Source organism: Oreochromis niloticus, linkage group LG15 (assembly GCF_001858045.2).
Source record: "Oreochromis niloticus isolate F11D_XX linkage group LG15, O_niloticus_UMD_NMBU, whole genome shotgun sequence".
Taxonomy (NCBI): Eukaryota; Metazoa; Chordata; class Actinopteri; order Cichliformes; family Cichlidae; genus Oreochromis; species Oreochromis niloticus.
In genome coordinates, this window is record NC_031980.2 from 20,375,801 (window position 1) to 20,389,700 (window position 13,900).

Genomic DNA, 13,900 nt, shown 5'->3' on the forward strand with positions numbered 1-13,900 from the left:
ACAGCACATAAGAACAAACAGTCGAAGCATCAAACTCCTACATGCAGGCTGATGTCTAAGAGATGAAGATACCCAACTGCAGCTATAGAAAATACAGCAGATAAGATATTTTAGTGGACTGAGACCCTCCTCTTCCTCATTGTTAACATGAAGTTATTTCTTTCTGAGAGTTGAAGAGGAAGTGTTTCTGTGAGAGTGAATGAACTGCAGCAGCAGCAGAGCTCCGGACGTTTGACTCTGTATTAATGACCAGATAAACATCAGAAACATAAATGATTAAAACACTGATGAAGCCTCTGTTTTGGACCCATTTTCTCATTTTGCAGTTTGTCCATCTTTGACTCGTCTCGTTTCACCAACCACTAAATGGATCTCTCTCTTCTCTCTCCTCTGTTCTAAAAATGAGTTTGGGGAATTACAATATCCTCTCATCATGGTGTACTAAGGATATTTATATTTTATGAGTCACAGTCAGGAGGATGCAGGAGAGAAAATGAGGAGGCACAAATGAGAGGAATGAGAAATTCCTTGGGAGATGCAGGTGTGATTAACAGGTGACTGTATACAAACTGACAGACTGAGGACCTCTGGTGGACAGAAAAGGGTACTACATGAAAAAGAGCTCAGCCCTAAACTGTGACAATTAATAATTTATTTTGCATAAATACAGTTTCACCTGCAGCAAACACTGAAACTGGATAGAAATTTGTTTTAATATTGAGATCAAATTATCATAAAGAAAACAGAATATTTATACAGATTCTAAAGATCATTAAAGGCATGTTATAAATGTACATTGGACAAAAACACAATTGGGAAATTAAAAACATCTTTAATCAGACTAAAACAAAAATACCATGAAACACACACACACACACACACACACACACACACTTGTGGGCAAAATGGACATATCATATCTAAGACATTTAATATGCAAAACCAGATGAGATGATACTGATAACATAACAGCAGTGATTTTATGTGCAAGTTGTTGATCAGTGCAGTCAGATAGAAACAGCAGAGTCTCCCACATTTTCATAGTTGACTGGAACATCTTCATCTCTATCATAATGTACCTGTCAAATAAATTATTATTAGTCCTTTATTTATCCAGGTAAAAATCTCATTGAGATTAACATCTGATTTCCAAGAGAGACCTGGCATCATGGCAGCAAAAGTCAAAAGTACATGCATCACATAATTACATAGCAATTAAAAAAATACAATATTCCTACAAATGTGAGAAATATACAACAACAGATCATGAAGAGCAACATTAAAAACAATCACAGTGACTAAAAGAGTTATTCTCTCGTTTCTTTAAGATGGACTTAAAACGTAACCATTTCTAACATTTTTAGTTCCTTCTGCAGATTATTCCAGGAAACAGGGGCAGCATATTTAAAAGGCTTTTTCCTAATTCTGTTCTGATTTTCGGGACAATCAATTGTATGATATTGTGGGAACGATAGTGGCCGCCAGTGTTCCCTCTAAGCTGCACAATAGCGCACTACTGACACGGTCTCTGCGCACAGAAAATCTGCATTGCGCACACACACAAAAAAATCTAACCTGAATTGCAATTAGAATTAAAACTTTAACAATTCTGTTTTGCTGTGTTAGTCAGTAAGTGACTGGCTGCTCCCGTATGGGATTAGAACGATGCCTCCTTATCCCATAGTCCAGCCAATAGCAGCCAATCAACGTTGTTGACCGGCCATGACAGCGTCCTTATGTGCCGACACCGGTCTTTTAGCTGGCAAAGCGGCGTGGCTGATGTGGAGTGAAGCCACGTTAATGACAACGTGTACAACCATTGGAGACGTGAGCAGGACAGACGGAACAATTGACGGAAAAAGTGTGGACTTGTACCAGTTTTTATATTGTGTTGCTAGGCCACGTAAAACCAGAGTTATGATAAAAATATATGCAATGTTTGGTTTTCTTCCTGAATACTATCGTTGTTTATATTTACTGCGGGAAGAAACGGTAAAAACTGTGTTTTATAAGGAAAACGTCGAAAGCACTCTCCGCCTGTGAGCAAAGACAACACCAAAAACCCCCCCCACCCTTTCCTATTGGTGGAAAAATGTACCATGTCGACCAATCAAAAAATGATATGGCAACGTGGCATTTAGTTGTTTAGGAAGGGGGGAAGTTTTAGGAGTGACGGTGGTGTTTTGAGATGTGAGAGATTTGAGATGTTTAGCGCAAATCTTGTGTAGTTAGTGTGTAGTTAGTGTGTAGTGTAGTCAATAGTTTTGTTGGTGTGTCAGAACAATGAGGCGGCTGCTGAATGTTACAGGTGTTACAGGAGTGATACATCTCCTGTTGTCAGGCCTGCAGGTATCAGGCTTTTGTTCTCCTTTATCTCATAGTGGACAGAAATTATTTTTTGGAGTGGCACAAATAATTTGTGTGGCATCAGATTTGATGCAGAACAGCTGATTGTTCTGTAAATAGTTTGAAATGTTTGTTTAAAAAAAATGCCCTGGCTGCATTTTTAGGTAAACAGCTGCAAAAAACTTTGTTTTTTGCATAACTGAGTTACTTTTTTGAAGTAGTAACTATATAATTAATTGCCCAACATTGGTCATTATATACTGTATTTTTCAGACAGACTTACAGGATTCTCTCCCAGACCACAGACTCATACTCATAATACAAGTCAGAGCTTTATGAAAAAAAAAAGAAAAAAAGAAAGTTGTGTTTTCAAAATTGGAGTTCAAGTTATTTTTACTTCCAATAGTGTTAACATACTACACAGGTCATGAACAAGATTTTTTTTAAATTTTCATTGTAAGTGGGCTAAAGCAGTTAATTAAAAGTAGTCTAACATAAATGTAAATGCTGTAATTTGATTATTTTAATAAACCATGTAACTTGGATGAATTCGATGCTGGTGTGACCACAGTGCACACGTCTGATGTCGCTCACAGTGGTCCAAGGGATCGCTCAGGGAGTTTGTGTGTTCGCTCAGACACATAAAAAATTAGAGGGAACATTGGTGGCCGCTATCATAATGTACCTGTCAAATAAATAGAAACAAGATGAAATATATCAGATTGGATTAAGACTTTTAAAAAAAAATCCTGTCTTGTCTGAGAGCTGAGATTCAGAATCATGATCTGAATGTGATGTTGTGCCAAACACATTTGCTTCTCCAACATGAGCTCTACAAATTCTTTACAGGCTCCTCTTGTGTTTCTGTTTTCTTGACCTGTTTATTTTTTCATTTCTGTTACATTTTTTGTTTTTACAGGATACGTATAATGACACACCTGCCCCCAAAGGCCACTATATGGTGCATGGTGAAATGTCATTAGCTGCAAAGATGTAATTAAAAAGGAGGGGTGGGTCATCGCCCAATACAGCCAGCAAAGACACAAGAATGGCCCAACCCACTGCGGTCTGTGCAGACCACGCCCCCCCTCCTCACACACACACTCTTCATGGACTGCATGCAACCTCAGTCATTTTCACACATGACAACAGACACACAAAAAAGGACCCCCACCCCCCTCTCCCCTCCAAAAAAGGGCCTGCGGGCATCGAAGAGCCCCTGAGACACAGACCGGACATACTGATGCAGGCAAACCCACCCTATAGAGTGGAGCAGCCACAAGGGAGGGGCTTAACACTAGGTTTACTATCCTGCGCAAATTTGCGTAACTTCCCTAAACCCAATACCCCCTAGAATTACTGGCTTTTTTATTTTCTGGTGCAAGTCCCGAGGTGTTAAGCACCCCTGCTGAGATTTTCACAGGTCGTCAGCTTGTTTCTCCTACAGCTTTTGTTGTGCAAACCACCCATTGTCCTTGAGGCCTGGCACATTTGCATTTGCTCACTCAGAGTTGCTCAGATCCAAGGCAGGCCAAACCTCTGTGTTACAACTTTCAGAAATGCCTGATAGAAATGCTTCAACTTACTCATGAGATTTTGACCACATTTTTTGCGGAAGTCACAACTATACTGAATGCACGACCGTTGTTGCCAGCTGCAAGAAATGCTTGGTAGGGAACAGCTGTTCCCTACCAAGGTTCGTTTCAAAGTTTGAAAGACTTTGAAATAAAACAGACTTGTGTACCCATATATTGTGAATGTCTGTCTTTTGTATGTAGGTTGTAACACAGAGGTTTGGCCTGCCTTGGATCTAAGTAAACAAATGCCAATGTTGCGCACACACACACACACACACACACACACACACACACAGCAAATCTGCATTTATTTGTCCCACAAGTGGAAAATCTGCATTGTCATTGCAAAAAAGTGGACAGAGCAAGGTAGAGAAAGTGCACTATACAAACATTTTATATATATATACATATTTTATATATATATATACACACACACACACACACACACACACACACACACACATATACACACATATATATATACACACACATATACACACACATATATACACATATACACACATATATACACACATATATATATATATACATAGTTATACACACACATACATAGTTATACACACAGACACATCTATATCATACACACACATATACACATATATACATACATATACATATACATATATACATATACACACATACACATATACACACATATACATATACACACATATACATATACACACATATATATATATATATATACACACACACATACATATATATATATACACACACACATACATATATATATATATACACACACATACATATATATATATACACACACACATACATATATATATATATATACACACACATATATATGTCAGTTCCTCTCGCACTCGTTGAGTGCGAGAGGAACTGACCTGAAGGATAGGATCATGGCCAAGCTTGAAACCTGGATCCCCCGTAGCCGGTTTTAGATTACGTGAAGTACCCTCAGAAGGTCTGCTAGATGATGTTAATGCAGCACTACGGATGATACCTACAACCACGATTACCGACACTAACAAGCTGATCTACACTACGGCAGCAGTGATCAGTGAGATGATCACTTGCTTGGCTACAAGTTGAACAGCCACAAGGGGCAGTACCCTCCATGGAGAAGGAGGCTAGAGGGCAAGATCCCTGATCCCCAAGAAGGGACCGGTCCCATCCAACTACCGACCAATAACCTGCCTCAGTACCACATGGAAGCTCCTGTCAGGCATCATATCGGCTAAGATGAACAGGCACATGGGTCAATACATGAGCGGGGCACAGAAAGGGATTGGCAAGAATACCAGAGGCGCAAAACACCAGCTACTGGTAGACAAGAAACATCCACGAATACATCACGAAGACGGCCCCAACTGACAGTGTGCTCAGTGAATACCTCAGGCAGCAGAAACCCAAGAAAGAGGAGGAAGGCGAGGAACCATCATGGAAGGACAGGCCCCTGCACGGTATGTACCACCGGCAGATAGAGGAGGTGGCTGATATCCAGAAATCCTACCAGTGGCTGGACAAAGCTGGACTGAAAGACAGCACAGAGGCACTAATCATGGCAGCACAAGAACAAGCTCTGAGTACAAGATCCATAGAGGCTGGGGTCTATCACACCAGGCAAGACCCCAGGTGCAGGCTGTGTAAAGATGCCCCAGAGACAATCCAGCACATAACAGCAGGGTGCAAGATGCTAGCAGGCAAGGCATACATAACCAAGTGGCCGGCATAGTGTACAGGAACATCTGTGCCGAGTATAACCTGGAAGTCCCAAGGTCAAAATGGGAGATGCCCCCAAGGGTGATGGAGAATGACCGAGCTAAGATCCTGTGGGACTTCCAGATACAGACGGACAAAATGGTGGTGGCTAACCAACCGGACATAGTGGTGGTAGACAAACAGAAGAAGACGGCCGTAGTGATCGATGTAGCTGTTCCGAATGACAGCAACATCAGGAAGAAGGAACACGAGAAGCTGGAGAAATACCAAGGGCTCAGAGAAGAGCTCGAGAGGATGTGGAGGGTGAAGGTAACGGTGGTCCCCGTGGTAATCGGAGCACTAGGTGCAGTGACTTCCAAGCTAGGCGAGTGGCTCCAGCAGATCCCGGGAACAACATCGGAGATCTCTGTCCAGAAGAGCGCAGTCCTGGGAACAGCTAAGATACTGCGCAGGACCCTCAAGCTCCCAGGCCTCTGGTAGAGGACCCGAGCTTGAAGGATAAACCGCCCGCAGGGGCGTGCTGGGTGTTTTTTTTTTTTTAATATACATATATATATATGTGTGTGTGTGTATATATGATATAGATGTGTCTGTGTGTATAACTAGACTTTATGCATATTATATAAGGTGTGGCTATATAAATATATAAATATATGTACAACTCTGTGTATATATGTTAAGGAAGGAAAGCAGCCTTGCAGGGAAGGAAAAACTTGAATCTCTCATGGTTAGGGGTTGGGGGAGGGTGTGTTTGCACAACAAAAGCAGGAGAACAATGGAGCTGACGACCTGTGAAAATCTCAGCGGGGTGCCAAGAGGTGTTAAGGTCGGGGGGAATTTACGCAAATCTGCGCAGGCCAGTAAATCTAGTAGTAGGACTTGCACCAGGGAAAAAAGGCTCAGTAATTCTAGTGTTAAACCACTCCCAAACAGGAAGAGACCCAACCAAAAACTGGGCAACACCAGGGAACCAGGGCTCCAGGCCCTGCAAGTGGAAGAAGAGCCCAGCCACCAACCAGGAGCACCTGCAGCTATGAGCACAAAATGCAGCACATCCCAAGACTGCAAGGGAGTCCCCACCCCAGCCCTTCACCACCACCTGAGGACGGTGCAGGAAATTTACATGATTAATAGATTTCATTTTTTATTTAGAAATATCAACATTGTTGTTATCAACATGACACATATGAATACAGATTATTTATAAACAAACATGATTTAATATGTGTTAGCGTATTTATTTATTTAGTGCATGTGGGTTATTTTTTGTTGTTGGACATTTTCCTGTTTTTTTTAACTAGTTCATTTATTTTAATTAATCAGCTTATTTGTTTGTAACCAGGTTAAAACGGTCATTTATTAAAATGTGTTAACATATTACACATTTTTGAAATCCTTCTTAAAATTTAAAATAAAAAAGTTTTAAGTCTTTAGAAAAAATTGAATTACTTTTAAAATGAGTACAATGTGTTTAATAAGTTTAAAAGAGCATTTCCATTATATATGGTTTATTCTTACAAGTATCCTGTTTATTATGAAGAGCTCATTATTGTGAAAGGCACTGAATGTGGTTGTGATCGGTAGCTGGACTGTGAGAATTTGCGATGGAAAGTATGAAAAGTTTGTAGAAGTGTGTCTGTATGAACTGGAGTATCTGCTTGAAATCCACCGAGCAGCTGTTCACTTTAGTTTTAGTTCAAGATCCCTCGCCATCCTGGAGATGCTCGCTGACCTCTCTGCATTCCTTCATACATAACTGGTATGAACTGGTCCAATTTCGAATACTGTTCCAGATCATTTTCTAATAACTTCATTTCATTGTCTCAGCCACAGATGATAACTGGAGACATACAAAGCTATAAATAAAGCTACAGAAAAATCAACTGGTGGCCTATAGAAACCATGTCCTCCACCCTCTGGAAACATGGGACCACAGAGCTCATAGAAGCAGTAAAAAAAACCGATGTCTAAAGTGAGTCTAAGTTTGACATTGAAAAGTCGTCCACAACCAAATTTGGACTATAAATAGCCCGTACACGGAGACTGTACAGATGTCAACACTTAACTTTTAGTAGACATCCGAAAAAAGACGTCGCCTGGCGTTCCAAAACAATCCCTTCAGTGGACTGACGTATAAAAACGTCACTCTGACGTCACCTTGCGCAGTGGGGTGCGTCGCGTTTTGTTCATTCGTGATTTGTTGTTCAAATTCTTTTGCTTTGCATCCTGCTGGTTTTCTTTCAGTGTGTCAGCTGTTGGGACAAGCTTAACAACTTTATCACAAATATTTAATAATAATTTCAGTGATAATTTAAAGGCAGATGACAGCATCAATGATCCACTTTCCCAAAGCAAACCCTCACATGTGGGGTTCAAACCAACAACCTTTCACCTATAAACTTCTGACTCTCAGTCCTCTGCTGAACCACATTTCGCTCAACAAATTCAAAATAATCTCTGAAATTTCGTTTACAGTATCAGAAATACAACATTTAGAAGTTTTAGTTATGTTGGATTACTGAGTTTTGTACTTACTGTGTTTTTATCCATCTGTGTTTTCTTCCCTAAAATGAGAAAAAAGTCAATTTAATATTAAAATGAAAATTCAAAATCATTCAAACTTCTCATGATTAAATTTACCTTTAGTTTTTGTCCACATGTTGACTGTCACAGCTGTTATTGAAAGTGCTGCCAATCCCACAGAGACAATTATGAACCTCAAAGATACAAAATCTGAAAAAAGTGAATCAAAACTTCTAATTATTCACATGACTTCTTTGCAGTTTTCTGTTTAAATTATTTTACTTATTTATTATGTAATATTTTAAATGTAAAGTACACAATAAAGTTAAACACCTGGAATTTGATGGACTCAAATTCAAAAGCATTTTCTAGTTTAAAATATGGAAAATGGCTAAAGATGGCTGCCATGTTTACACAGTCAGCTGGTGTAATGTTATATGAAGAGGAAAATACAGACGCACATGATCAGAGACATTTGCTTTCATTTACATTATGTGAACCAAAGTCAGTTATTCCTGTCTAAATATCCCATGAACAGAAAAGTTTGAGTTCAGACGTGTGATTTTACTGACAGTGATTAAGTGAATAAATATATCTCCACCCACAGCCATGATATTCAGAGACAGATATTTATATTTAATATTTATGTTTAATATTTATGTTTAATACAAAAATGAAAACATCTTCAGACCAAAAGTTTCCATCTTATGTTTCCTGTAGGATACATGTCTGACTGTCACTCAGCTAAATGTACATAAATGTAATGAAACGACTGGAATAAAAATATAAAAACCAAAATAGAAACATAAAAAGTAAAATATACATTACAGTTTATTTTTAACTTTTCATTTGCAGACACATGGTTGAGTTACCATGTTGTGAATCTCCTGACGGTTTGTTGTTCGGTGTCGTGCTTTCACTTTCCACAGTTTTTGCTGTTGTATCATCTGAAATTAGAAGTTAAAAAAGAGAGAGAGAGAATGTATTTTTCATGTGCTGTAAATCATATTAAAAGGCCACTTTGAACTGAAAAATGAATAAATATTTTTGGTCAACTTAGTTTTATTAACATCACCTGATTTTAATAACATCTTAATTGTTGTGGTTGTTTCAGATTTTCTGGCTGGTTTCTTTGTTGTTTTTGCGTCACCTGAATAAATGAAACAACACAACATAAAACTTTTCCATGTTTTTTATCTGTTGTAAATTCAAGCTTTAGCTGATTTTAGTCGTATTAAATAGTTGATCATGATCTCACCTGTTTCCTCACCTGAGGTCTGATGGCTGAAGGTAAACAGCTGCACTTTTCCTGTTTTAGTATCAGTCACTTCACACTTCAGTATTTTATGATGTGATGAGTATAAATAATTATACTTCAGAACAGGCAGAGTGGTGGAGCAGTCAGTCTGTGAAGTCACTGTTTCTTTGTTCTCTTTGTCCACAGCTTGACCTTTAAGCAGCCACTTCACTGTGTGATGACACTCTCCATATGTCACCACAGAGCAGCTTAACTTCACCTTATCAGTGTCCTTATGTTCAGTCACTGGTGAACATAATGTCACATAGTGAGACACAAAAAGTGCATTAGGACAGATATATTAATCACTTTAAGTTATTATTATTTAATTATTATGAATATGATTATTGTTTTTGTTTTTTTGTTCCAAGAAGAGTTTGAGTTAAAACTATTTTGATGTAAATACTCACAGGTAATAACAGAGAGATCAACCAAAGACTGATGAACCAGAGTGTGTTTAGATGGTGTTTCCTCGACTTTGTATTGTTGACAGTAATAAAAACCAACATCCTCAACTGTGAGCTTCTTTATAAGCAGAGAACAGTTCGCTGTAACACTCAGTCTGTCTGATTTAGTTTTGGCTTCTGTACTAATCTGTCCAAGTGTGATCAGCTCTGTTGTTGTTTGTTTGTTTCTTGAAGCAAAGGTCCACGTAGTACCATCACAGTAATTCTGCTCATCTATCACATTTAGACAAAGCAGAGTGACGTCATCTCCAACTTTCATAAACATGGATGTTTCATTTACAGATACTGTTGAGAAGATTGAAGAGAAATGTGAAAAATAAATTAGAACACAGCAGTTTTTACAATCAGAGTGAAGATCATTTTAGACACAAGTTCATAAACAGAGCATGCTCAGCTGTCTTTTTTACTGTAAAGGTTGTTGACTGTAAGGATATTGACAATATTTAGTTTTGTTGCTATTAAAATGTTTCCTGTATTCTTACCTGCAATCTGAATCATCAGACATAAAAACATTTGAATCCATCTGAATTCATCCATCGTGCTTCTCTGTCTCACTTCTTTCTTGTTCTCGATCTCGACTGTCACAGTCTCTGAACTGATGACTCTTTAAGACTGTTTGTACTTCCTGTTATTTGTCAGTCGTCACATTCTCACCACAACTTTAGTAATTATCAGTTCTTTCCCTGTTTTGTTGATATTCATGTTTCATAGAGGGGTTCATCAGCTATTTAAATCTCTGAAATTCATGAATGCATTTTTTATAAAGAAAAACTATTGTAAAGAGAAATGATAAGAAGACTCAGCAGGTGCACATCGTGTTCATTTGTGACAATGACGTGTTTGACACCATGAAAATAAAAAGATGACTGAGGACGATGAATGTGTGAAGATTGTTAGTAAAGATAAATGTTTCCATCCTCTTTGTTTTAACAGAGCTTGTTAGAAAACAGACAGCACATAAGAACAAACAGTCGAAGCGTCAAACTCCTACATGCAGGCTGATGTCTAAGAGATGAAGATATCCAACTGCAGCTACAGAAAATACAGCAGATAAAATATTTTAGTGGACTGAGACCCTCCTCTTCCTCATTGTTAACATGAAGTCATTTCTTTCTGAGAGCTGAAGAGGGAGTGTTTTGGTGAGAATGTGAGAACTGCAGCAGCAGCAGAGCTCCGGACGTTTGACTCTGTAATGATGACCAGATAAACATCAGAAACACAAATGATTAAAACACTGATGAAGCCTCTGAGCCTCTCTCTCCACCCAACTACCTCGTCTCTCACCTCGAGCATTTATTTATTTTATTTCTTAAGTTTAATGTTTAAAAATCACTTATTTTTACATGTATGTCAGAGATCAGAATAGATGGCCTGAATGAACAGAAACAGTCTGTATGTGGTTTCTTGGTGGAGAAACTGTTCAAGCAGGAAGAAAAAGCTCAAACACGTTGTGAAGAAATGTGAAACAAAAAAACAGCTTGAAAAGTTCAGAGAAAAGAGAGATCAGAGAGATTGAGGAGAGCTGACTGAAAAACTGCCCAATTTTATTTTCTATATCTTTGACTCGTCTCCTTCCATCTAAATTCCTCCAACTAAGGATGGAAATGTAAGTTGGGGGGGGGGGGGGGGGGGGGGGGGACACGAGTAGAGAGAAGTGGAAGCAACAAGTGTTTAATGAAATCAAACATCCTTTGCTTTGGAGCCTCAGTTTGAAGTGATGTCAATTAAATATGAAGTTTGATTGAAATGAATTTTTACCCTGAAAGTAAAAACTGAGTCACAGGAGGAACAAAAGGAGAAGGAACAAATTATGGAAATGAGAAAAGTCTTGGAAGAAGGTGATGTAGGTGTGATTAACAGAACTGAACTGTGACAGTTATTAATTTGTTCTGCAGTACAATTTCACCTGCAACAAAGAATAAAAATGAATAAAAAAAATGTTTTTTAGTCAGATGAATTAAATACAATAAGACATTAAACATGATCTCACCTGTTTCCATAGCTGAGGGCTGAATGTGTCAGTTTCAGTCACTATGGTGACATTTTGGAAAAGACACAGTGGTGGAAGCTAATCTGTGAAGTCACAATTTGATTGTTATTTTTAATCACATCATCACCTTTTATCAGCCACTTCACTGTGTGATCACACTCTTCACATGGCAACGCGGAGCAGTTCAAAATCAGCTTGTATGGTCAGTCACTGGTGAACATAATGATATATTGTGAGATAACCACAGACAAATTAGTCATGTTATCTTAATCAGTTTCATTGTGATTACTGTTTTTGTTCCAAGAAGAGTTTGAGCTAAAAAAAAAATCCTGTTTTAAATGCTCACAGGTAATAAAAGAGTTAAACCAGAGTGTGGGTTCAGGTTTCTCTTTGACTTTGCATTGTTGACAGTAATAAAGACCAACATCCTCGACTGTGAGCTTCTTTATAAGCAGAGAACAGTTCGCTGTAACACTCAGTCTGTCTGATTTAATTTTGGCTTCTTCACCAATCTGTCCAAGTGTGATCAGCTCTACTGTTTCTCTGTTGGAGTAAAGGTCCACTCAGTACCATCACAGTAATTCTGCTCATCTGTCACATTTACATAAGGCAGAGTGACGTCATCTCCAACTTTCATAAAAATTGATTTTTCATTTTCAGATACTGTTGAGAAGATTGAAGAAACTTTTCGAAACAACCTTATAAACATGTCCAATGCTCCTCTAAAACATGCATGATCAGCTTTTTCATTAATTTGCAGTTAAGTGATTGTAATATTGATAACATTTAGTTTTCCTGTCATTAAAATGTTTCCTCTAGCCTGAGCACTAGTTTAGCTCACAAGCTAAGCAGGTGACATTATGCCACAAAGCCAAATGCAGCAGCCTGACAGTTAGCTGCGTGTCTTCCCCCACTTTTTCTCTCTCTCCCTGCTTTCCTATCCTCTCTTCACCACACTAAATAATAAAGACATCTATAAAGATGCTACTTAAATCAGACATAAAAACATTTGAATCCATCTGAATTCATCCATTGTGCTTCTCTGTCTCACGTCTTTCTTGTTCTTGACTGTCAGTCTCTGAAATAATGACTATTTAAGACTATTTGTACTTCCTGTGATTAGTGAGACATCACTTCCTAATTACAACTTCAGCAAACTTTAGTAAGTTGTATCCTTTGCTCATATACATCATTTTTTCACATTTTTGATATTCAGCAAAAATGCAGCACACTTTTCTTTACATATCACAAAACAGACAGCAAATAACAACATGTACTTGCAAGGTCAAACTCCTCAACCACCACAACATGTCCTCTTTATGTCTGAGAGATTGCTTAATTATAGAGTTGCAGCTATAGGAAAATACAGCATACCAGTCTGAAACCACATGGTCATCACTGTTCATCTAATAATGGCATTTTAGGAGGGTTTTATTTTTAGTAAGAATGTGGCCACAGCAGCAGAGCTCTGGAGGTGTTAGTCTAATAACCACAACCAGATAAAATCAGAAACACAAATGGTCAACACTCTGAGACGACTGAATTAAAGTGAGTGTTGTGTGAAGGTATTTTACTGCTGTAAATGAAAACACTGCAAACAGTGACGCATGCAGGAAGGAACATGAAAAGAGACGTTTGTTTCCCGAGAATGACCAGCAAAAGAAATGAACTCAGGAGGCGGGAAATTCCTCAGAAAAACACAGAGCTGTGGGACAGACAGAGGTCATTGATAGAGAGTGTGCAGGGGTGTGGTCTCTGGCTCCGCTGCAGTGGAGGGTTGGTGCCAGGGAGACTGAGGGCCAGGTGGAGTTGATTCCACTAATGAACGCTCCTCTTTTTGTAGTGACGCTGAGGACCAGCAAGGAGGTGTGTGTGCATGCAGAGACAGAGCAGTCAAGATGGCGATGAGTAAGCTCTGGGGCTGAGCTGCTGCAAAGAAAGCACTGAGTTTGCTAACAAGCTGTAAAATAAA

At 38.7% G+C, this 13,900-nt stretch overlaps 4 protein-coding genes across 4 annotated transcripts in view; all 4 read right to left on the reverse strand.

Moving 5' to 3' along the window:
* The window catches only part of LOC109194820 (uncharacterized), a 183,095-nt gene that overhangs the window by 101,634 nt on the left and 67,561 nt on the right, over positions 1-13,900 (reverse strand). The gene's annotated exons all lie outside the window — the stretch shown is intronic.
* LOC109194817 (uncharacterized) overlaps positions 1-13,900 on the reverse strand; it is a 71,463-nt gene that overhangs the window by 27,499 nt on the left and 30,064 nt on the right. The window lies entirely within an intron of this gene.
* LOC109194813 (uncharacterized) overlaps positions 1-13,900 on the reverse strand; it is a 40,439-nt gene that overhangs the window by 5,052 nt on the left and 21,487 nt on the right. The gene's annotated exons all lie outside the window — the stretch shown is intronic.
* Positions 937-10,574, reverse strand: LOC109194815 (uncharacterized). Its single transcript, XM_025898684.1, has 6 exons — positions 10,421-10,574; positions 9,882-10,223; positions 9,433-9,717; positions 8,292-8,384; positions 8,187-8,215; positions 937-1,079 (listed from the first exon to the last, which is right to left on the reverse strand). Exons 1-6 carry the CDS (start codon positions 10,473-10,475, stop codon positions 1,008-1,010), a joined length of 876 nt encoding a protein of 291 aa, XP_025754469.1. The 5' UTR covers positions 10,476-10,574; the 3' UTR covers positions 937-1,007.

Bases quoted from the DNA above. Each gene is read 5' to 3' on its own strand.
- LOC109194815 (XM_025898684.1), bottom strand. From the start codon at position 10,475: ATGGATGAATTCAGATGGATTCAAATGTTTTTATGTCTGATGATTCAG. The intron at 10,224-10,420 runs GTAAGAATACAG...TCTTCTCAACAG, and splicing joins TCTGATGATTCAGATTGCAG to TATCTGTAAATGAAACATCC. The intron at 8,385-9,432 runs GTGAGATCATGA...CACTTTTTTCAG, and splicing joins GACCTCAGGTGAGGAAACAG to ATTTTGTATCTTTGAGGTTC.